Raw genomic sequence first — 22,775 nt, forward strand, 5'->3', positions numbered from 1 at the left:
GTACTTTATTATGGGATGTGCTACTTTCGAATAATCTTTAATAAATTTCCTATAATACCCTGTAGCTCCCAAAAAACTTTTAGGTTGTCTCTCTGCTTGAATTTTTAAATTGTGATTCGCTAAAACCGCGAACATTTTTTCAAGTTATAGAATATGCTCTTCCAAGGACATGGAAAAGACCAAAATATTATCCAGATAGACAACACAAATTTTGTTTATGAATTCTCTTATAATCTCATTCATCATCCTTTGGAACGTGACTGGGGCATTTTTAAGCCTAAAAGGCATACGGTCGTACTCATACAGTCCTGCCGGATTAACGAAAGCTGTTTTTTCGATGTCCCTTTCTGCCATTAATATTCGGTGGTAACGTTTGGCTAAATCAATGGTGCTAAAGTACTGTGCTTTGCCCAATTTATCCAAAATCCCATCAATATTTGGCAGAGAGTATTTATCATCGACAGTCAGTTAGTTAATTCTCCTATAGTCAACCACTAATCTACATTTTTGAATATTTGAACCGTTTCCATTTTCCATTTTCTTTAAAATACTCGTAGATGAGTTATACCTGCTCCTACTTTTTCATATTATTCCCTGACTTTCTAACTCAGAAATTTGCTTTCTTACATCTTCTTCGTGTTTTGGACTATTGACTACAGATTATTGAATTTATTTGCTGGTTGGTTGTTGCCTTCATCTCATGTACCGCAATTTTTGTGTTGAGGATACTATCCCCCTCTTTGTAAAATAATTTGTAGAATTGGTTTAATAGAATTTCAATCTTGTTTTTTTCATCTGATTTTACATGATCAAATGCAATATTTTTTTGTTCATTTACTGAATAAACCTGTTCCTGAACAGTTTTCATATGGAAAGGAATCATTGCTCCATTTTTAAAAGTGATATTAATTTTTTCTATATCAATAATTTTAAAGTTTTTAAAAATAAAATCATTTCCTAATAGAAGTTCGTACGGTTTTTCAAAGTCTATTTTCAACCATCTCATCCTAACATTTAAATTCTAGTGGGCGGTGTCTTAACTCTTTCGTTAGACGCTCTTATTTCACCATTCAGTGCACTAATTATTGTTTTATTTTTTTCTAGAACCGGTAAATTATAATGTTCGAAGCGTAATTTTTTCATAATACTTATGGTAGAGCCTGGGTCTACCAATTAACACCATTTTTTATTGAACAGAGTAAATGAAATTAAAATTTTATTTTGATTTTCCGAGGCTTACGAATTAGCCTTTTCCTCGTTGTTATTCGTTTCCTCTGTTCTGCTCACAGCATCAATATCCATAGGCGTTGGGCCATTTGAACGTTTAGTTTGCCGAGTGCTGTTCTGTATATTGTGTTTTGCAGAATTACCGTAATCGTTCATAATACGATATTGATTTGCATATTGGCCTGAATTTTCTGTCCGATAATTAGTATGTCTCTGTGGATTATTTTGTAAATAGTAACGATCATTGTTTTGCTCGCTAATACATTGTCTCCTAAAGTTGTTTATTCTTTGATTATTTTCATTTCTTGTTCTTCTTTACTGGCGTAGACACCGCTTACGCGATTATAGCCGAGTCAACACAGCGCGCCAGTCGTTTCTTCTCTTCGCTACGTGGCGCCAATTGGATATTCCAAGCGAAGCCAGGTCCTTTTCCACTTGGTCCTTCCAACGGAGTGAAGGTCTTCCTCTTCCTCTGTTTCCTGCGGCGGGTACTGCGTCGAATACTTTCAGAGCTGGAGTGTTTTCATCCATCCGGACAACATGATCTAGCCAGCGTAGCCGCTGTCTTTTAATTGACTGAACTATGTCAATGTCGTCATATATCTCGTAAAGCTCATCGTTCCATCGAATGCGATATTCGCCGTGGCCAATGCAATGTGTCGACTCATCGGTTGTTGTCATCGTCCAAGCCTCTGCACCGTATAGCAGAACGGGACTTATAGAGTTTGGCTTCTTTTCGTCGAGAGAGGACTTTACTTTTCAATTGCCTACTCAGTCCGAAGTAGCACCTGTTGGCAAGAGTAATCCTGCGTTGGGTTTCCAGGCTGACATTGTTGGTGGTGTTAATGCTGGTTCCTAAATAGACGAAATTATCTACAACTTCAAAGTTATGACCGTCAACAGTGACGTGAGAGCCAAGTCGCGAGTGCGACGACTGTTTGTTTGATGACAGGAGATATTTCGTCTTGCCCTCGTTCACTGCCAGACCCATTTGCGTTGCTTCCTTGTTCAGTCTGGAGAAAGCAGAACTAACGGCGCTCGAACTATTTTCTCCAGAAGCAGTTTGAAAAAGTCGCACGATAGGGAATCGCCTTGTCTGAAACTTCATTTGGTATCGAACGGCTCGGAGAGGTCCTTCCCGATTCTGACGGAGCTTTTGGTATTGCTCAACGTCAGCTTACACAGCCGTATTAGTTTTGCGGGGATACCAAATTCAGACATCGCGGCATAAAGGCAGCTCCTTTTCGTGCTGTCGAAAGCAGCTTTGAAATCGACAAAGAGGTGGTGTGTGTCGATTCTCCTTTCACGAGTCTTTTCCAAGATTTAGCGCATGGTGAATATCTAGTCGGTTGTTGATTTTCCAGGTCTAAAGCCACACTAATAAGGTCCAATCAGTTTGTTGACTGTGGGCTTTAATCTTTCACACAATACGCTCGATAGAACCTTATATGCGATGTTGAGGAGGCTAATCCCACGGTAGTTTTCGCAGATTGTGGGGTCTCCTTTTTTATGGATTGGGCATAGCACACTTAAATTCTAATCGTTCGGCATGCTTTCATCCGACCATATTTTACAATGAAGCTGATGCATGCTCCTTATCAGTTCTTCGCCGCCATGTCTGAATAGCTCGGCCGGCAAGGCCCCCGCCGCTTTGTTGTTCTTCAGGCGGGCAATTGCTATTCGAACTTCTTCGTGGTCGGGTAATGGAACGTCTGCTCCATCGTCATCGGTTGGGGAATCGGGTTCGCCTTCTCCCGCCGTTGTGCGTTCACTGCCATTCAGCAGGCTTGAGAAATGTTCCCTCCATAATTTAAGTATGCTCTGGGCATCGGTGACTAGATCACCTTTGGAGGTATGCTCCGGTCTTGAAACCTTCTTTAAGCCGCCGCATTTTTTCGTAGAATTTTCGAGCATTACCCCTGTCGGCCAGCTTATTAAGCTGTTCGTACTCACGCATTTCGGCCTCTTTCTTTTTCTGTCTGCAAATGTGTCTCCGTTCCCTCTTCAACTCTCGGTATCTATCCTATCCCGCACGTGTTGTGGTCGTTCGTAACGTTGCGAGGTATGCAGCCTGTTTTCCCTCCGCGGCGACACGGTACTCCTCTTCGTACCAGCTGTTCTTTTGCACTTTCTGAAAACCAATGGTTTCGGTTGCAGCTGTACGTAAGGAGTTTGAAATGTCATCCCAAAGTTCCCTTATACCGAGTTGTTGACGAGTGCTCTCAGAGAGCAGGAGTGCAAGCCGAGTAGAAAATCGTTCGGTTGTCTGTTGTGATTGCAACTTCTCGACGTCGAACCTTCCTTGTGTTTTTTGACGTGCGTTTTTTGCTGCGCAGAGGCGGGTGCGAATCTTGGCTGCAACAAGATAGTGGTCCGAGTCGATGTTAGGACCTGGGAGCGCACGCACATCTAAAACACTGGAGACGTGTCTTCCGTCTATCACAACATGATCGATCTGGTTGGTAGTTTTTCGAATCGGAGACAGTCAGGTAGCTTGATGAATTTTCTTATGCTGGAATCTAGTACTACAGATAACCATATTTCGGGCCCCGGCGAAGTCGATCATCCTCAACCCATTTGGGGATGATTCCTCGTGGAGGCTGAATTTACCGACCGTAGTGGCAAAGATACCTTCTTTGCCCACCCTGGCGTTAAAGTCGCCAAGCACGATTTTGACATCGTGGCGGGGGCATCTCTCATAAGTGCGCTCCAAGCACTCATAAAAGGCATCTTTGGTCACATCGGCCTTCTCTTCCTCGCCTTAATGCGGATTGTGGCTAGACATTCATTCACCGGAGTGAAAGATAGTACTCGGCGACGGAGTCTCTCTCCCACCACGGATCCCACACCAAACATGCACTCCTTTATATGGCTTTTATAATGCCACAAGGACTTACTCGTCTCTGTCCTTTTCCCGTCCATCGCATTTCTTGGACGGCGGTGATATCAGCCTTTATTTTCGTGAAGACATCAACCAGCTGGGCAGCGGCACCTTCCCAGTTAAGGAACTGGACATTCCAGGTGCATGCCCTCAAATCGTAGTCCTTAATTCGTTTGCCATGGTCGTCATCAAAACGGGGGTCTCTCATCCGAGGCTGTTGTTGCGTTTTCATTGGAGTGTTTTTTACGTGGCGGGTCCCTAACCCAGCGCACAACCCTATGCAGGGGATGTTTCGCCTTCTCACTTTAGCTCACCTTCAAACGGGTGTTCTTAGGCTACCCAGAGGATACTTGGCCAAAGGCCGGAAGTCGTGAGCTGCTTGAGTCATATGTAAAAGAATCGTTTCTGGCCACTCGCAAGTGAATGGCGATCAGGGAACTTTCCTCACTTGCGTGAACTTTTACACATGACTCTATCCTCATTCATTTCGGTAACTATTAAAATTTCTTGCGTTCTGCAAATTGGTCTGAATTACTAAAAAAGTAAAAAGCTAAAAGTAAAGGGTTTAAATTTACGTCGTCCAGCCCTATAAATTCTGGATCGTATTTGTCATCTCTGCCCATGTCGTTATATTCCGCACCATATAGGCGAAAGTCCCTGCTGCATGTTGCTTTACCCTTTGTATAATCATTCCTAAAAATATTTCTTTCATCATACCGCACAATATTCGGTAATATTATCCATTATTTCTTCCCGCCCTAAGGTTAGCGATGTCGTTAGTCAAAGTCGTGTGGTTCTTTGTTGGCCTAAATTGCTGTTTTAATCTTATTTTGCATGTATCCCAATTTTCTGGGATAAAATTCAATGTTAAAAAATTTTGTGCCGATCCTAAAATTTTTAAGTCATAAACTACTCTGAATGCTACCTCTTTTTGTCCTGCATAATCAGCTAGTACCCTATCAATTGCCTCAACAAACACCGGTAAATTTTTTGCATTACCTTCAAATGGCTGTAAGTATTTTAGATCTTTTTCTATTTTCTGCCTAATACTAGTTTCCTGCTGTGCAGCATTTTGTTGAAGCAATTGGTAAACAACGTTTAACATTTCACTATATATTGGTTTTGAAAAATTTAAATATTTTTTATTAAAAATTTTTATTTAAGTATATCAAAGAAGCAATCTATATGCTTTTTAAGTTGTACGAATATTGATTTTTAATCATTATGTAAAAAGAGCTTTTTCTTGTAATCATTATTTAGAATATATATTTTCTCCCAAATATTATGTATATCTTTCCTTCTGTTTTTTTCCAAAACTTATCATATCATATTGTATGTTGAAATTCTTTTCCAAATCTTGTGTATCAATATTTACGATCTTTCTTTTGCAAAAAAAAATATTCTTCTAATGTATCTGTGTAAAAAGTTATGACGGAAATGTGAGACTCGAGTTAGTCTAATGAGTTTTGTCCGACACTGTACATATGTACATATATCCAATTCGAACAATATTCGAACAGTAGAGTAGAGTTGTAGAGACTTAGCAAGTTAAACACATTGAATTAAATTTAAATACATTTTTTATATAAATGTTTGAACATTATAAATTGAATTAAAGTAAGTTTCTTTTATGTAAATTTTTTAAATTAATAAATGTATTTATTAAAAACTTCAAATGGGGACTTAACCGAGATGTTTACATATGTGCGCAGTACTTGTTGCTACAGCTGCCTGTTTCTGCTGCTTGTACAGTACAGTTGTTTAGTTCTTAGTGTTGCTGCTATTGGTATAGTGTTACGGTTTCTTCTTTTATCCGGATTAGCAAATAGAGACAAGTAATTGCTTTGTAGTCAAGAATCAGCCTGACTCTGCTATCAGATCAGAAACTCAAATCTGCTCCAATGTGTGGGTGTACGGCACATTCCAACAAACCCAAAATACGCCGAGCCTGCTGTTTTGGTCACGTACTGGCGAATCATGCGATGTGGTGTACGACTGCATGCCGTCAAGCTGTTATGTTAGTTTTGTCAGGTTTATTTGGCATTTAATCATAAAAAAACTAAAGCCTGAACAACGTTTACAAATCGCACATCATTATTGGATAATATTCGACCACGACCATCGCGCAGCAAAAAAATATAAAGCAGCCGTGGCTGAATGTGTACACAAAGGCCCTGGAGTGTCAATTCGGCTTCGTTCGCCGAAACTTGGACTCACGTTTGGAACGACTTGGCGCATTGAAAGCGTACAAAATACTGCTTGTGCCATAACTGAAGTCGCTCGACCTTTCAAAACGACATCGCTTCGCTCTGTGGGCTCTTAAAAAGTTCAAAGAAGATCCGTTGTTTTCGAGCCAAATTTTATTCAACTATGATTTCTATTTCTAGCTCAATGAATATGTAAACAATCAAAATTACTAAATTTTGGACTAAGAGAAACCTGAACAGATTAAAGAGCTTTCATTTCATCCAGGAAAACAACGGTTTGGTGTGGTTTGAGGCCGGGGGAGTCATCGACCCAAAGTTCTTCAAAATTGATGCCGTCATTGTCGACCGTTATCGCGCCATGATAACCAACTACCTGATACTTGAAACTGAAGCTTGTGATCTCGGTGACATTTGGCTTCAACAAGACGGCGCCACTTTCAACAGATCGCATAAATCAAAAGATTTATTGAAAGAACACTTCGGTGTGGTCGATTGGCAACCAAGATCGTATTATATCACACCGTTAGACTTTTTTCTGTGGGGATAAGTAAAATGTAAACTCTATGCGGACAATCTTGTTTCGATTCAAGCCTTGTAGTGAAACATCTCTCATGTCATTCGGCAGTTACCAGTCGAAATGCTCAAACGATTCATCGAAAATTGGACTTAACAGATGGACCATCTGAGACGTAGCCGTGGCCTATAGTTCTCTTTCAACTTCAAGAAATAAATGCCAAAGAATGTTATTTTTAATACTTCCCCATTAAATTTAATTTTTTTTGTGTTTTTCTTTAAAAAAGTACGGAAGTAGCTTCTAAACAAATACATGAATTGTTTGCTTTTTTATTGTAAAATAAGCGTAAGTCAAATACTTATTTCTCTTCGTTGAATAAACTTTTTGTGAGCGCATTTTTCACAATTTTTTCATATTTTGGTGCTTTAGGTTACCTACAAAAACGTCGACTATCAACACAAACTTTCGGAATAGTTATAACCTTCATATAATTACAATCTTTCATTGCCGTATTGGGGGGCCATCAAATATTTCATCTTTGCACTTTCAATATTCTTCCACGTTCACCGCCATGAAACGATTTCTAACATTATCACTATTAAAGTTCATTTTGAGAAAACAACTTTACCGTGGATTTTACAGCATCCCATTCACTTCCAATAGAAAACTATAGAGGTTTCAGAAATTTTATTAATAACAACTAATTGCTTTAAATATAAGATAAGCAATAACCTTCTAAACAAAAGCAACATCACTACTTTGATGAAGAAATTCGTAACCTCTGCACATGAAAACATCAACATTTGGTAAGATATGCGGGACAAATTTTTGTGTGGCTGTGTAATACATGACATTTGGTAAAAGGCAGACCTCTAATTGCATAAATTTGGTGTATTTCAATACATTTGCTAGTGTAGTAATAAAAACTTTTTGCAAAACGTTTCACAAGCGAATACTGTAATTTTTTTATAAAGCTCTTAAACCTTTTAGTGCTTCACTAATATTAAGAAATGTACATTTAAGTACAACCCCATAATATAGTAAATAATTAATAATTTCAACTAAATTTCCAAAAATAGTCACAAATTTAACGTTTTTACAATTATATTAGCGTTTTCTGATGTCGCGTAATGATGTTGCTAAAGATAAAGTATTTTGTAAGTTGTATGAATCAAAAATAACAATAAGATTGTCTTTAACATAAAAAACTGTTTAATTTTTCAGCATCTCGTAGGCCAGGGACTTACACATACCTGAGAATATTCGCCTACTCTCACTTATTCATATACATGTATAAGCTTATGTTATTTATTTAGAAATATATTTCACATCCGTTTTTATATTTAATAAACGTATGTATGTATATACATATATTTGTAAAACAAATATTATTTTTCAGATGAAGATACACATGTAGGTTAACATTTGCGACCGATTGCGAAAGATTAATATTTAATTTTATAAAAATGTTTTTCGTTTTAGCATGCTCAATATCAAACATATTTCTAGTTTATATACTTACACTTTCCATTTTCTCTGTTTTTATGTAAAGCAAGAAGTAATTTTGTAATAATGTACTCAGGCCACTAAAAACATATTATTGTATGTTTATGAATAGTAATATTGCATAATAAAATGTTTTGAAACATTAAAATTTTATTTATACTATTAAAATAAGAAACTACCAAAAATTGTTTCACAATAATTTCAGTCTGTCAAGCTGTCTTAATTTTTTTATATGCAATTTTTATAAAACAATATATGTATATATAACTAGAAATATAATTTCTTCTCGCAAAATCGACTGACCGAGTTATTTTTTAACTGCGAAGGAAAACATTCCCGCTTTGACAATTGCACTCGGTGCAGTGATTTTACATATATACATGTCTTCTTTTAATATCTATTTTTAAAAACACAAACACTTTTATCAATGCTAATATTCACTCTTACACAATTTCAATGCACTTCGTTCGACATCCTCTCGAACACTAATTCTCCAAGTCAGCCGCAATGAATTTAAACAATTGAGCTCATTCGGTGTACATATGTATGGATGCAACAAACTTTAAGGTTGTCTTCACTTTAGAAAGAAAATCGTGGAACATATTGTATTTGTTTTGTGCATGTAATACAAATACGTAAAAGTAAATAGCTATGTATATATTCATATATCTCAACCAGTTACTAAGAAAGAAAAAGCTAAATAACTGGATTGAATCCAAACATTTAATTCCCTCGCAAAAAAGGTATCTATAAGTAGTATCAACTACATATATTTCGATGCGAATAAAGATTTACATCAAGACCTCACGTCTTCAAAGAATTAAAGGCCAGTGATATATATTGATGTAATTATAGGTCGGAATTTTAAACAAAGCTCCCTCACTTTCTCTAAGACATCTTTTCCACTAATATCATGGCAATATCCCGATCAGGAAGACGGAATGAATTCCCTCTGCTTTTTATAATACCCAACGATTGCGCTCCTCCCGCCCAACCTACGCGAGAGGCGCAATCCGCGAACGAGCGGAATTAGCCGAGTCATAAAAGGCAAGAGAGTTTTAAGCGTTGCGATCTTAAGCTGCTCAGCTACAGAAACAAAAATTTCAACAGCCAAATTAAAGTTTATAATTTTTAAATGTTACTTGTTAAGAGTAGATAAAATAATTTTTTTAATGGTAAAGAGTGAGTCTGTTAGATCAAATGTGCTAGAATGATAATTGAAATCATGACATACTATATTCGGCGGAATGGTTCGTTTAACTTAAAATTTGTTTTAGAAAATTTTAAAAGTAAGGGTGTAAACTGCCTGGTAGAGCGAGCGGTAACGTTAAAATTAATATCAGATAAGAAAGATGGGCTACAGACTGACCCATTCATGAATTTTACAAGAAATATTATACCAAGCATCTCCCTAAGACTAGCGAGTGTCGGGAGATTTATAAGTTTTAAAACCAAGGAAGGCTAAGTTTGGGTGTATACTCTTACAACTTGTAAGAATCAAAGTACGAAAAATTCCTTCAGGAAAATATTGGAGTTTTGGGTAGTACATATTAAACCGATTTTATCCATTTTTGTTAGTAACACGTATTGTTCACATCCCACATACTAAAAAAATATTCCCCGGGTTTCATTAAAGCGCCTCATATACAATCATCAATCATATGGGGTAAAGTCAGCCAGATGTTCGAAAATTCTGATATTAGTTATGTAAGGTCTAGGTCAAGTTTTCGCCCAATGTGATCCATTTTACACTGTTATGAATAAAACGAATATTGTGAGAACGAAAGCCGCCATATAAAAATGCTTAACAACCAAAAAAAAAACTTTGAGAAGAAGAAAACATAGAACCCTGCTTACAAAATATGTACAAACATATGTATGTCGATGTTCAAGAATAAGATTCCGCAACCCTAAAATTCGTTGCTTATGGGGAAAGCCGGCGAAACTTTATTTCCGTCCATGGATCCATTCCCTATGCTTAGTGAAACGAATCTGCAGAGTCTGTCCAAATAGTCACTAAAGATGAAATATTGGCGATTGGGAAAAACTTAAAAAACTCAAAAGTCAAGACGCCTGAAATCGATTGTATATCAAATAGAGCCCTGAGATTGTTATTCGACTCCTCCTATGAGGGCACTCAGAGTTACATTATCTCAAGTGGATTACTGCAAGTCCCGACAGAGTGTTAAGAATGCTTCAATCAAAAACGTGAAAACAATCGCATATGCGGATGACCTCATAGTGGCAGCAGTGGCAAGATATCTAGATGACCTTCGACTTAAATACAGCTTAAATCGTCTGCGTCAATGGTTTGCTACCATGAGATTAGAGCTCATGGCACAAGGGGAAAGAAAGGGTATCACTCACAACAGGGGGATACGAGATTATTTCACAGTCGCTCCTGAAGTATTTAGGAGTATAATTTGACTCTAATTTAAAATGAAAGGAGCGCCTGCCGTATACTTCCGGTAAAGCAAACAAAATCTATAAAGCTTTATGAAGAATGATGGCCAATAGAGGTTGTGTGCGTTCCAGCCGATGAGCTTTAATAGTAAACGCAATGGGTTCCGTAGTTTTAATTCGACACACTCATGGATTGATTGACAACATGGATACCTACACTTCCATCTAACCCAAATACTGAGTGGACGTGGATACTTTAGACCTGCTCCGATTCCATCACTATGTATAGAGTGCATGGAAGATTTTTTTTGAATTGCCTTAAATCTGATTAAAGCTAAACATGCTCAATGTTGTGGTTGACCCTTTTTAATACGCTTTTATTAGCTTCACTTGTATGTATGTTTTTTGTAACTTTTTTCAGTGGTACTGAAGCTTAGAATATTTGAGCGACACTGTTAAAAGGCGATCACAAATTTAAGCAGCTCACCCAAAATATGTGCTTTAAAGTATGCAATGCTTAAATAAAAGTTCCAACTATTGTTTGTGACATTTCAATAGCATATGTGTATACTCAAATACTACATACCCTTAAAGAAAGTATATATGTAGGTATGTATGTATATCGGGAAATTTTAAATGCAAAGACGTAGACAAAAGAAATCTGTGGTAACATAAATATATGTATATAAAACAACAGCACACCAAAAGAAAAAAATTCAAACAATGCGAAACACATGAGTTTTAGGTAATAAAATTTAGTTTTGCGATTGCAAAGCTATACTTATAATAAAAGTTTTGTAGTAAAAATTCAGATGTTTACCATCAAGACTCCTACATTAAACACCTCCGCGAAACAACTTTTCGGGTCGACCACTTGAAGTGATAGTTAAGAATAATAGAAATGGATTAAGCCATACCGTTTACTTTGTTGGTTTTCGCTTTGACATCATAGATATCAGGAACATATCAGGTATATAATGAATTTAATCAAAACAGTTGAAGTGTACGGTTGTGTTAAATAAAAATTATAAGCGAAGCATATGTTTATAGATTTTCAAAAAGTCTGTGTGTCATATTGTATTGTTCACAAGTACGCCAACATGCATAAGGGTGCGTCAGAATCAAAGGAAGCCAGAGAGACAACAGGCCATGGTCATAGTTAATATTTTAACTAATTTGGCGTTTCTCACATCAAACTAAAAAGTGATAAATTAATATAGTTTAAAAAACTAAAAACGCACTTTTAAAGCACATCAAACTAAAAAGTGAAAAATAATTCTTAGTACAAGCTAATAATAATAACGAACCAAAAATTCGTGTATTATTGTAAGAAAAGCGTGGGGTGTTTGTGACATTTTTTTCATATACATATCTAGCATCGGCTTTATCACTGCATTGTATAGTGAAAGTTTATTGTGACTTTTTATTTAAAAGCCATTTTAAATTTGCTGTTCTTATTTCCATGCTAGTTATTGTGAGTCCTCTGTCGAGTGAATGCGAAGATAGGTTCCATCATTTTATTCATTTTAATTGGCTGTTACACTTTTTGTCCTAATGCGAATGTAAAATGCTTACATTTAACATTGATTCGCCAGTTGGCTAATAATCCTTCGACCGAAGCTCTGTACCCTTGACGCTTTGATTTATTACAGCATACGGTTGGAATATCTGATGTAAAGGGTGATTTTTTAAGAGCTTGATAACTTTTTTTAAAAAAAAACGCATAAAATTTGCAAAATCTCATCGGTTCTTTATTTGAAACGTTAGATTGGTTCATGACATTTACTTTTTGAAGATAATTTCATTTAAATGTTGACCGCGGCTGCGTCTTAGGTGGTCCATTCGGAAAGTCCAATTTTGGGCAACTTTTTCGAGCATTTCGGCCGGAATAGCCCGAATTTCTTCGGAAATGTTGTCTTCCAAAGCTGGAATAGTTGCTGGCTTATTTCTGTAGACTTTAGACTTGACGTAGCCCCACAAAAAATAGTCTAAAGGCGTTAAATCGCATGATCTTGGTGGCCAACTTACGGGTCCATTTCTTGAGATGAATTGTTGTCCGAAGTTTTCCCTCAAAATGGCCATAGAATCGCGAGCTGTGTGGCATGTAGCGCCATCTTGTTGAAACCACATGTCAACCAAGTTCAGTTCTTCCATTTTTGGCAACAAAAAGTTTGTTAGCATCGAACGATAGCGATCGCCATTCACCGTAACGTTGCGTCCAACAGCATCTTTGAAAAAATACGGTCCAATGATTCCACCAGCGTACAAACCACACCAAACAGTGCATTTTTCGGGATGCATGGGCAGTTCTTGAACGGCTTCTGGTTGCTCTTCACCCCAAATGCGGCAATTTTGCTTATTTACGTAGCCATTCAACCAGAAATGAGCCTCATCGCTGAACAAAATTTGTCGATAAACACATTTCGAACCGAACACTGATTTTGGTAATAAAATTCAATGATTTGCAAGCGTTGCTCGTTAGTAAGTCTATTCATGATGAAATGTCAAAGCATACTGAGCATCTTTCTCTTTGACACCATGTCTGAAATCCCACGTGATCTGTCAAATACTAATGCATGAAAATCCTAACCTCAAAAAAATCACCCGTTATATAAGATATAGATATAGTGTCGGGCCTAGTACACTTCCCTAAGGCGCACCAGCCCTTATCGGAACTCTAACACTACATTTCCAACTTTTTAAGTAAAAAACTCCAATTGTATACTACCAATGCGAAAGGTCATAATGTTTTAATTTTAAAATTCATTCATGCCACACCTTATCGAATGCCTGAGTACATTTAGAAATATTGCTTAACGGTACTCTCTGTACTCAAATGCTTTTTACTTTTATTAGTAATTCTATTTACTTGTTCTATAGAGCCATGCCACTTGAATTGGTGCGTTGGAAATATGTATAAAAAACTATGTTGAAGGAAAGAGACATCTTTGATAGTAATACTTTTTCAAATATTTTGGAAAGAGAAGACAGCAGCCTTATTGGTCTATAAGAAGAGATCTGTGTGTTGCCTTTTCCCATAAATTTGTATAATTACAAACTGAGTTCCAAAGCAAACAGGATTATTTTTTATTTTTTGAATCTGGTGACGCCATCTATATGTCGACTGGTGCGTTAGAATCTGCTATTTTTATCGATTGTCGAGTGAGAATTTCATGACAGTTCATTGTTTGAAAGTGAAGTTATTGCGTTTTAAGTGCCAGTATGTTTGTGCTATCGGTGCGAAAATGAGCTTCGAACATAGAGCCAACATTAAATTTTGTTTTAAAATTGATAAAAATTTTACCGAAACGTTTCAATTGATAAAACAAGTTTATGGCGATGATTGCCTGTCCCGTAGCAGAGTGCACGAGTGGTTTCAAAGTTTTAAAAGTGGTCTTGAAGACATAAATGATGATCAACATGTCGGCCAATCAAAATCCGTGTTCACCGGAAATTGCATCGAATCTGTACGAGAATTCATCAAAAATCAGCCGAAATTATCATTGAAACTCATTGAAAACGTTAATGCGGTATTCTACCTTGGAGTTTTGAATCGAAGTTTGGTGCGCCGTATTCGACGTGTTCGGCTCGAATATTGCGAAGATGAAAGTTGGCGTTTGTTTCACGATAATGCGCCGTCTCTTCGAACGACGCTTGTGACCGATTATTTGACCAAAAATAACATCTTAACCATTAACCACTCCCCTTATTCACCTGATGTGGTACCGTGCGACTTCTTTCGGAAAAATGAATTTGCCCATGAAAAGAAAACGTTATGCGAACGTAGAGGCCATTCAAAAGGCTTGCACCGGCATACTGGCGGCCATACCGACCAACCAGCTAAAACACTCGTTCGACGTGCAGAAAGCTGTATTGCAGAAGGAGACTATTTTGAATAAATTAAATTGATTTTGCCGAAAAAAACATTTATTCTGTTTTTTAAGTCCTGTTAACTTTGGAAAGCACTCTGTATTTCTTAAACTACAAGTACTTAAGCTATAACAACCAAATACTATAAAAACTTCTACCGAGAGTGTGAAAATGAAAAATCGGATAGTAATCACGCTCACTCTCTCCATATAACGGTACTGTCGAACTACAAATATAAATCAATATCTAAGTACTTCTTCTTCTTCTTTACTGGCATAGACACCGCTTACGCGATTATAGCCGAGTCAACAACAGCGCGCCAGTCGTTTCTTCTCTTCGCTACGTGGCGCCAATTGGATATTCCAAGCGAAGCCAGGTCCTTCTCCGTAGCCGCTGTCTTTCAATTCGCTGAACTATGTCAACGTCGTCGTATATATCGTACAGCTATATCGTACAAGAATCGCCCGTTTGTATGGCAGTTGGAACAAGAAAAAGCGTTTGAGCAGCTTAAAGAACTACTTTGTACGGCGCCGATGTTAGCTTATCCAATACCTGGAAAGAAATTCATCTTGGATACAGATGCGAGCGCTTATGGAATTGGAGGTGTCCTGTCTCAGCTCATCGACGGACAAGAAAGAGTAATTGGGTATTACAGCAGAGTGCTCGGGAAACCAGAGAAAAACTACTGTGTGACGCGAAAAGAACTACTAGCCGTGGTGGAATGTGTAAAATATTTCCACAAGTATTTGTATGGACAACGATTCTTGCTGAGGACTGATCATGCAGCATTAAAATGGTTATTACAGTTTAGGAATCCGGAAGGCCAAATTGCACGATGGATCGAAAGATTACAGAATTACGACTTCGAAACGAAACATCGAAAGAGGATTCACCACAAAAATGCGGATGCATTATCACGTCGCCCTTGTCCACTGGAATGTAAACATTGCTCCAAATCAGAAGGAAAAGAAGGTATAATCGACGTGCGATTACTGAGTATAGAACCTGAAGATGATTGGACTCCTCACCGCATCAAAATCAATCAGCTGGAGGACCCTGATCTTGCAAAGCTGGTAATGGCCAAAGAAAATGGGGTACGACCACCAAAGGAACAAATAAGTAGCGAGAGTCCAACTGCAAAAGCATATTGGGCCCAATGGAACAGCATACATTCCAAACTTTTTTCGATTCGGGATTTCTAATAGTGCGGAAAAGTTGCCTTAGTACTTCCTGATTCCAATGCAACTTTTTGTTTTGAGATCGGATTGCATCTTCAACCCCAATTGTCTACCTAGCGCCTGAAATACGCATCTCATGGCAAAATGTATAAAACAAAAGTTATTTGTCACGTCATTTGCAACCGAAATGGGATATGCGATCATGGCCGTAGGACGAACCGTTCCCGAGATACGAGCGAAAATGCGGCGCGCCACAGCGCAAGCTCTCAGCTAACCTGTATTGGTCACCCAGAACCCACCGCGTGGAGGTGGCTGCTCTTCGTGTTCCTTCCAAGCAGAACCCAACCAACCAACCATATGTCAGGCTTGTTTTAATCTGAATCTGTGTCAAATTTATTGATAAAATCATTTCAGTGTAGAGCGTATAAAACGATCACGAGATTGGGGGCCAATAACTTTAGAAGATGCCTCTGTCACCAGTTTGACGGTTCTCTCGACTGCCACGGTGTGAGAGGGGAATTCACTATATTTCCATACCTCTGCAGTGTCTCCCGACAGCCCTTATGAGTTCTTCGTTAGAAACTGAACGAAGAACTGGTGAAACAGTCAAGGTAATAGTCTTCCAGTTAATCATATCGTAATAATTATTAGCTTTGAAATTCAGCTTTGGCACTTTATAACGTTTAACCCTTCCATTTACAGTGTCAGACTTTGCTTCTCTGGCTGCCAGAAGACGGTCAAGGGCCAACTTTCTGACTTCTATCCGTTCGTCAGTCATCATACTAAGGAGAATGTTTTCTGAAAGAGTAAAGAAAGCATTCTGTTGAATGGATGAATCGACAACCTTGCGCAGTTTAACAGGTAAGTATCTCAACCTTTGAATTGTAGCATAGAGATGGCGCGAGCCATCTTTGATTGAACTGTTGAATCATATAGAGAACCACAAAGGTGAGTAAACTGTAAGTATGTACTTGACCAAAATCTATATTTCCTTTGTTGGTTTGTCAGTAGAAATGCATAATCTCAGAATTCTATTTGCACAGGTGAGCCAGCGAGATTTGCACATGTTACCTGTATGCATCGACGCTAAATCTGAGGAACATTGACCGGAAATAACAGCTTCTGATATTTTATAGAGATAAGCTGGGTCTGTGCTAAGTTGAGTCGGATTAATAACCTCAGAAGGTAATTGGCAGGATGGAAAACTTTCAAATTTGACAACAGGCAACTTCTCACAGTCAGGGAGCAGTTAACCTAAGTCGCCAGAGAATGTATTTGGACTCTTTGAGACACCATCTATGTGTTCGAAAAGAGCACGAAATAGAAGTTCGTTAAAATGTAGAAGACAAACAACCCACTGTAATGGCCTACCTATTCTTTCTTCTAGTTTCCGAATGATTCCACCTTTCCAACCTGTGTTCGTGTTGGTGCTATCAGCACCGACAACTTCTAGATGTTCCACATCAACTGAATTGTCTTGTAATTGTTGCCATATAGCTTGCGTCTCATCCTCAGCTGACCCGGAAGGAGAGGTGACGTGGCCAAAGTAATGACAACCAGGTTCCGCTTTAAGAGAAATATGTTCCTCTTTGGCAGTGTCGCGGTAAAGCTCCCTGATTAAAAAATAATTTACTTTTTTCGTTTCAGATAAGAAGCCTCGCCAGGAAGTTGACGACCCCAAAAAATGTCAAACAACACGATCGTTCATATTTCCGCCATTATACATAAAATAATTTTTAATTTATAGTTCAATAATACCTCTTAATATGTATGCAAAAAATCGAATGTGATCTGTTTTTATTCTCCCATAATAAAAGTGGAAAAAATTACCTTTTTTGACGCTACTAAAGGTATCAGCCCCTTAAGTGAATGGGAGTAATGAGTGAAAAATGAGAAATATAAATAACTATAATTAAAAAAATGTATACTAAAAAATTATTTACAAGGAATAAATTGGAAAAATCCCCATTAATGTGATATATTTATTTATTTGATATATTTTTTTCAGTTTTGGAATCGGTAAGGTATAAGATTGAACAAATCTCACGTTTTTAAGTAAAAAAAAGAAATTTTAGTGTCACATTTAAATTTGGTTAAAATCTGAAATTTCGCGAAATCTTAAAGAGAAGAAAAAGTTGCTTCGTCGTGTTTTGTCACACCATATGCAAATATAGAAGTTATTACCATCTAACGACGCGTAATCAGCACAGCCGGTTATGGATAACAAACAATAAAATGCAAAATACACAAGTAAGGAAGGGATAAGTTCGGGTGTAACCGAACATTTTATACTCTCGCATGATAAAGTGATAATCGAGATTTCATTATCCGTCATTTACCTATCATCATTGCTTCCTAATGTATATATTTTACAGAGAAGGCATCAGATGGAATTCAAAATGGCGTTATATTGGAATAAGGCGTGGTTGTGAACCGATTTCACCTATATTTCGTGCATGTCATCATGGGTGTTAAGAAAATATTATATACCGAATTTCATTGAAATCGGTGGAGTAGTTCCTGAGATATGGTTTTTGGTTCATAAGTGGGCGACGCCACGCCCATTTTCAATTTTTAAAAAAATTCTGAGTGCAACTTCCTTCTGCTATTTTTATACTCTCGCAACAAAGTTGCTAAAGAGAGTATTATAGTTTTGTTCACATAACGGTTGTTTGTAAGTCCTAAAACTAAAAGAGTCAGATATAGGGTTATATATACCAAAGTGATCAGGGTGACGAGTAGAGTTGAAATCCGGATGTCTGTCTGTCCGTCCGTCCGTCCGTCCGTGCAAGCTGTAACTTGAGTAAAAATTGAGATATCGTGATGAAACTTGGTACACGTATTTCTTGGCTCCATAAGAAGGTTAAGTTCGAAGATGGGCAAAATCGGCCCACTGCCACGCCCACAAAATGGCGGAAACCGAAAACCTATAAAGTGTCATAACTAAGCCATAAATAAAGTTATTAAAGTGAAATTTGGCACAAAGGATCGCATTAGGGAGGAGCATATTTGGACGTAATTTTTTTGGAAAGTGGGCGTGGCCCCGCCCCCCACTAAGTTTTTTTGTACATATCTCGGAAACTACTATGGCTATGTCAACTAAACTCTACAGGGTCGTTTTTTTCAGGCATTTCCATATACAGTTCAAAAATGGAAGAAATCGGATAATAACCACGCCCACCTCCCATACAAAGGTTATGTTGAAAATCACTAAAAGTGCGTTAACCGACTAACAAAAAACGTCAGAAACACAAAATTTTACGTAAGAAATGGCAGAAGGAAGCTGAACTCAAACTTTTTATAAAAATTGCAAATGGGCGTGGCGCCGCCCACTTATGGACCAAAAACCATATCTCAGGAACTACTCGACCGATTTCAATGAAACTCAGTATATAATATTTTCTTAACACCCTGATAACATGTACGAAATATGGGTGAAATCGGTTCACAACCACGCCTTCTTCCAATATAACGCTATTTTGAATTCCATCTGATGCCTTCATACCATTAGGAACCAATGATGATGGCGGAATAAAACTTTACACAATTACGGAATTTGAGCTGAGGTATCCCTTGTGGAAAAATTGTCGTGATCGGACTATAACTTTTCAAGGTCCCTGATATCGAACACGAAGAACTCAGTGCCTCACCTAACCTAACCTAATTTTTCACCGAAAATATCGGTAATTCTCTCAGAATTTAATTCTAATTAATTTTACAGCAAAATAAAAAAAAATGTAAATGACGGATAATGAAATCTCGATTATCATTTTATCATGCGAGAGTATAAAATGTTCGGTGACACCCGAACTTAGCCCTTCCTTACTTGTTTCCGTAAAATTTAGTGTTTTTGGCGTTTTTTGTTAGTCGGTTAACGCACTTTTAGTGATTTTCAACACAACCTTTGTATGGGAGGTGGGCGTGGTTATCATCCGATTTCTTCCATTTTTGAGCTGTATATGGAAATGCCTGAAGGAAACGACTATATAGAGTTTGATTGACATAGCTATAGTAGTTTCCGAGATATATACAAAAAACTTAGTAGGGGGCGGGGCCACGCCCACTTTTCCAAAAAAATTACGTCCAAATATGCTCCTCCCTAATGCGATCTTTTGTGCTAAATTTCACTTTAATATCTTTATTTATGGCTTAGTTATGACATTTTATAGGTTTTCGGTTTCCGCCATTTTGTGGGCGTGGCAGTGGGCCGATTTTGCCCATCTCCGAACTTAACCTTCTTATGGAGGCAAGAAATACGTGTACCAAGTTTCATCATGATATCTCAATTTTTACTCAAGTTACAGCTTGCACGGACGGACGGACAGACAGACATCCGGATTTCAACTCTACTCGTCACCCTGATCACTTTGGTATATGTAACCCTATATCTGGCTCTTTTAGTTTTAGGACTTACAAACAACCGTTATGTGAACAAAACTATAATACTCTCTTTAGCAACTTTGTTGCGAGAGTATAAAAATTTAAATAACAATATTGGCGGCAAAAAATTTGCAAAAGTCAAATACTGATTAAAAGCATAGTGTTGTATGTGTACACAATTTAGCTTATCACCACTTGTTATTTTCTTTTAGTATTTGAAGTATGAGTTACTATTTGCGAACATATACATATGTACATACTTGTACATATGTATGTATGTATGTATATATCAACACCTAAAATACAAAATAACGCAACATCACTTTTTATAAGTTTACAGGCGCAGGACAAATGATTTAATAGAAACCACACATATAGAAACAAAATTTGAGTATTGGTTATAAAATGGTTATAGGTTGGTTATATATAGGTTATGTATTGGTTATAGCTGAAGCGGAAGCTGAAAATTCTAAGCAACATATTGAAACAAAATTTGAATATTGGTTATAAACTGGTTATATGTAGGTTATATATTGGTTGTGTATTGGTTATATCTGACAGCCGAAGCTGAAAATTTTATGCTACATACATATGTATATGTAATATGATCTAGCGAATCGTAAGCAATAAAAAATTCAATTTCCATTTTTTTCAATGTCGATGATACGTTGTTTTGCATTTTAGGTGGCGATATGTACATATGTATGTAAATATAAATATGTATTTATTTATTTAAGTATGTATAATATATTTAAATATTTTAAAAGCATTTCAAAGTCATTGAAGTTAGCATGCATTGGCATTGGTGATAGGGGACAAAATAAAAAATTATAACGACTGGTCGAATCAGCCAACACATTATACACGATATTTACATATTATATATAATATGCATAAGTAAATGTAGATATAAAATAAAATATATAATTTATTGCCGCATTTTATGTTTCCATGAATATAATTATTTTTAACTCATATTCTTATAAATTCTTGTGTGTGTAAATGACGTTTTAAAAACAAATATGTCGTTGATTTAAACCCCAAGCCACAAATTATATAAATGAACCATAAATTGCGCCATTTTTAGATCCTTTTCATTAGCAATTTATTAGCAAATTCGTAAGCTGCACTTCGGGGAACATGTTTTCCTTATCTTTAAGTATAAGTGATTTTATTCTGCAACTAAAAATCGCAGTACTTGTATAAAAAAGTAACTCATAACATTTTTAATTTATGACAGCATTTTTTTGGAGATTGTGATTTCGAGTTTGAGCTGTAGGCTAACAGTAACACAAAGAATACACAGGTGTCACAAATTTCACATAAATTGATGAGAAAACAAAAAAAAAATGTTCATGTCGGTTGTACAGCAGTTATACTCATAATAGCCTTTACAAATAAAAAAAGGTTTTTAACCAAAAACTTGATTTATATCAATCAGTTTGTACGACAGCTATAAGCAATAGTGATTCGATGACTTTTTTGAGAGAAAAGATAGGGTTTCTGAGAGATTCGGCTACCGGTATGATTTTGAGAGAAAAGGAAGTGTTTAAAATTCATATAGATATCTCTAAATTTGACATGACCAGCTCATGTATATACAGACAGAAAGGCAAACGAGCACCGGCTAAATCGACTCAGCTCGTGGTCTTAATCATTTATATATGTATATTTTTTAAACGGTTCCCATCCGCCCTTTTTGGTGTTACAGACTTCTTTTCAAACTCAATATATGAAAAAAGAATTAGTGGAATAGTAGGCGGCTGATCTGTTTAAAAAATAACGTTTAGTCGACAGCTTAAAACTCCATTTAAGCTGCAGAATTCGCCACTTAAGATTAGCAATTTATCTAAAGACCGCAGACCTAAAAGCAATCTTCTATATTCGCACCTCAATAGATTAATTCTACAGCTCAGTTCATTGAACGGTTGGGGAAAGCAAATTTGAACATTTTATGATGCGAATTTATGGTGAAGAAAACCTAAAACGCCTACACAAAAATAAGAATAGAATTAGCAAACAACCACTTAAAGAACCTGTTGTCTAAGACTCTGGCACATTAAGCATGTACATATGTATGTACGTATGTGAGTTTGAAATCAATAAAGTATTATAAAAAAATAGTAATAAAAAAAATAAGAAATACGAATAAAAACTCAAATTAAAAAGTAAAAAAAAATATTTTAAAATTAAAAAAAAAAATGAATTTAAAAAAATAAAAAAAAAGTTCAGAAAAAAAATTTAAAAAAATAGAAAAAAAAAATTCAAATTAAACAAAAATTTCAAATAAACAAAAAAATCAAAAAATTAGAAATTTTTTTTTTAATTTATATTAGAACTGTAGATAATCTAAAACATAAGACTCTGGCATCTGAAATATATATGAATGTGGGTTTGAAGTAAGCAAAGTATTATAAAAAATAATAATAAATAAAATATTAAAAATAAGAAATAAAAATATAAAATAAATAAATAAAAAGAATTAAAATAAAAGATTAAAAAAAAAATTATAATAAAAAATTAAAGAAAAAATTAAAAAAAAAAATTAAGGAAAAAATTAAAAAAAAATCAAATTAAAATGTTAAAATAATAATAAAAAAATTTAAATT

General features: G+C 36.4%; 2 protein-coding genes across 13 annotated transcripts in view; one reads left to right on the top strand and one right to left on the bottom strand.

Annotated features, from left to right (window-relative positions):
- Nucleotides 1-8,826, bottom strand: part of LOC105228775 (obscurin) — a 369,554-nt gene extending 360,728 nt beyond the window's left edge. For 2 of the 10 annotated variants that reach the window (XM_049451173.1, XM_049451167.1), the window contains exon 1: nt 8,352-8,588. In XM_049451173.1, the coding sequence (XP_049307130.1) occupies nt 8,352-8,360 (9 nt within the window). In that variant the 5' untranslated portion in view covers nt 8,361-8,588. Of the gene's footprint in view, nt 1-8,351; nt 8,589-8,638; nt 8,746-8,782 lie in introns of those variants that run through there. The other 8 variants (XM_049451168.1, XM_049451169.1, XM_049451171.1 and 5 more) reach the window with 8 other exon arrangements.
- LOC125777195 (uncharacterized) overlaps nt 1-22,775 on the top strand; it is a 282,927-nt gene that overhangs the window by 150,459 nt on the left and 109,693 nt on the right. The window lies entirely within an intron of this gene.

This window comes from Bactrocera dorsalis, chromosome 3, assembly GCF_023373825.1.
Source record: "Bactrocera dorsalis isolate Fly_Bdor chromosome 3, ASM2337382v1, whole genome shotgun sequence".
NCBI classification, from domain to species: domain Eukaryota; kingdom Metazoa; phylum Arthropoda; class Insecta; order Diptera; family Tephritidae; genus Bactrocera; species Bactrocera dorsalis.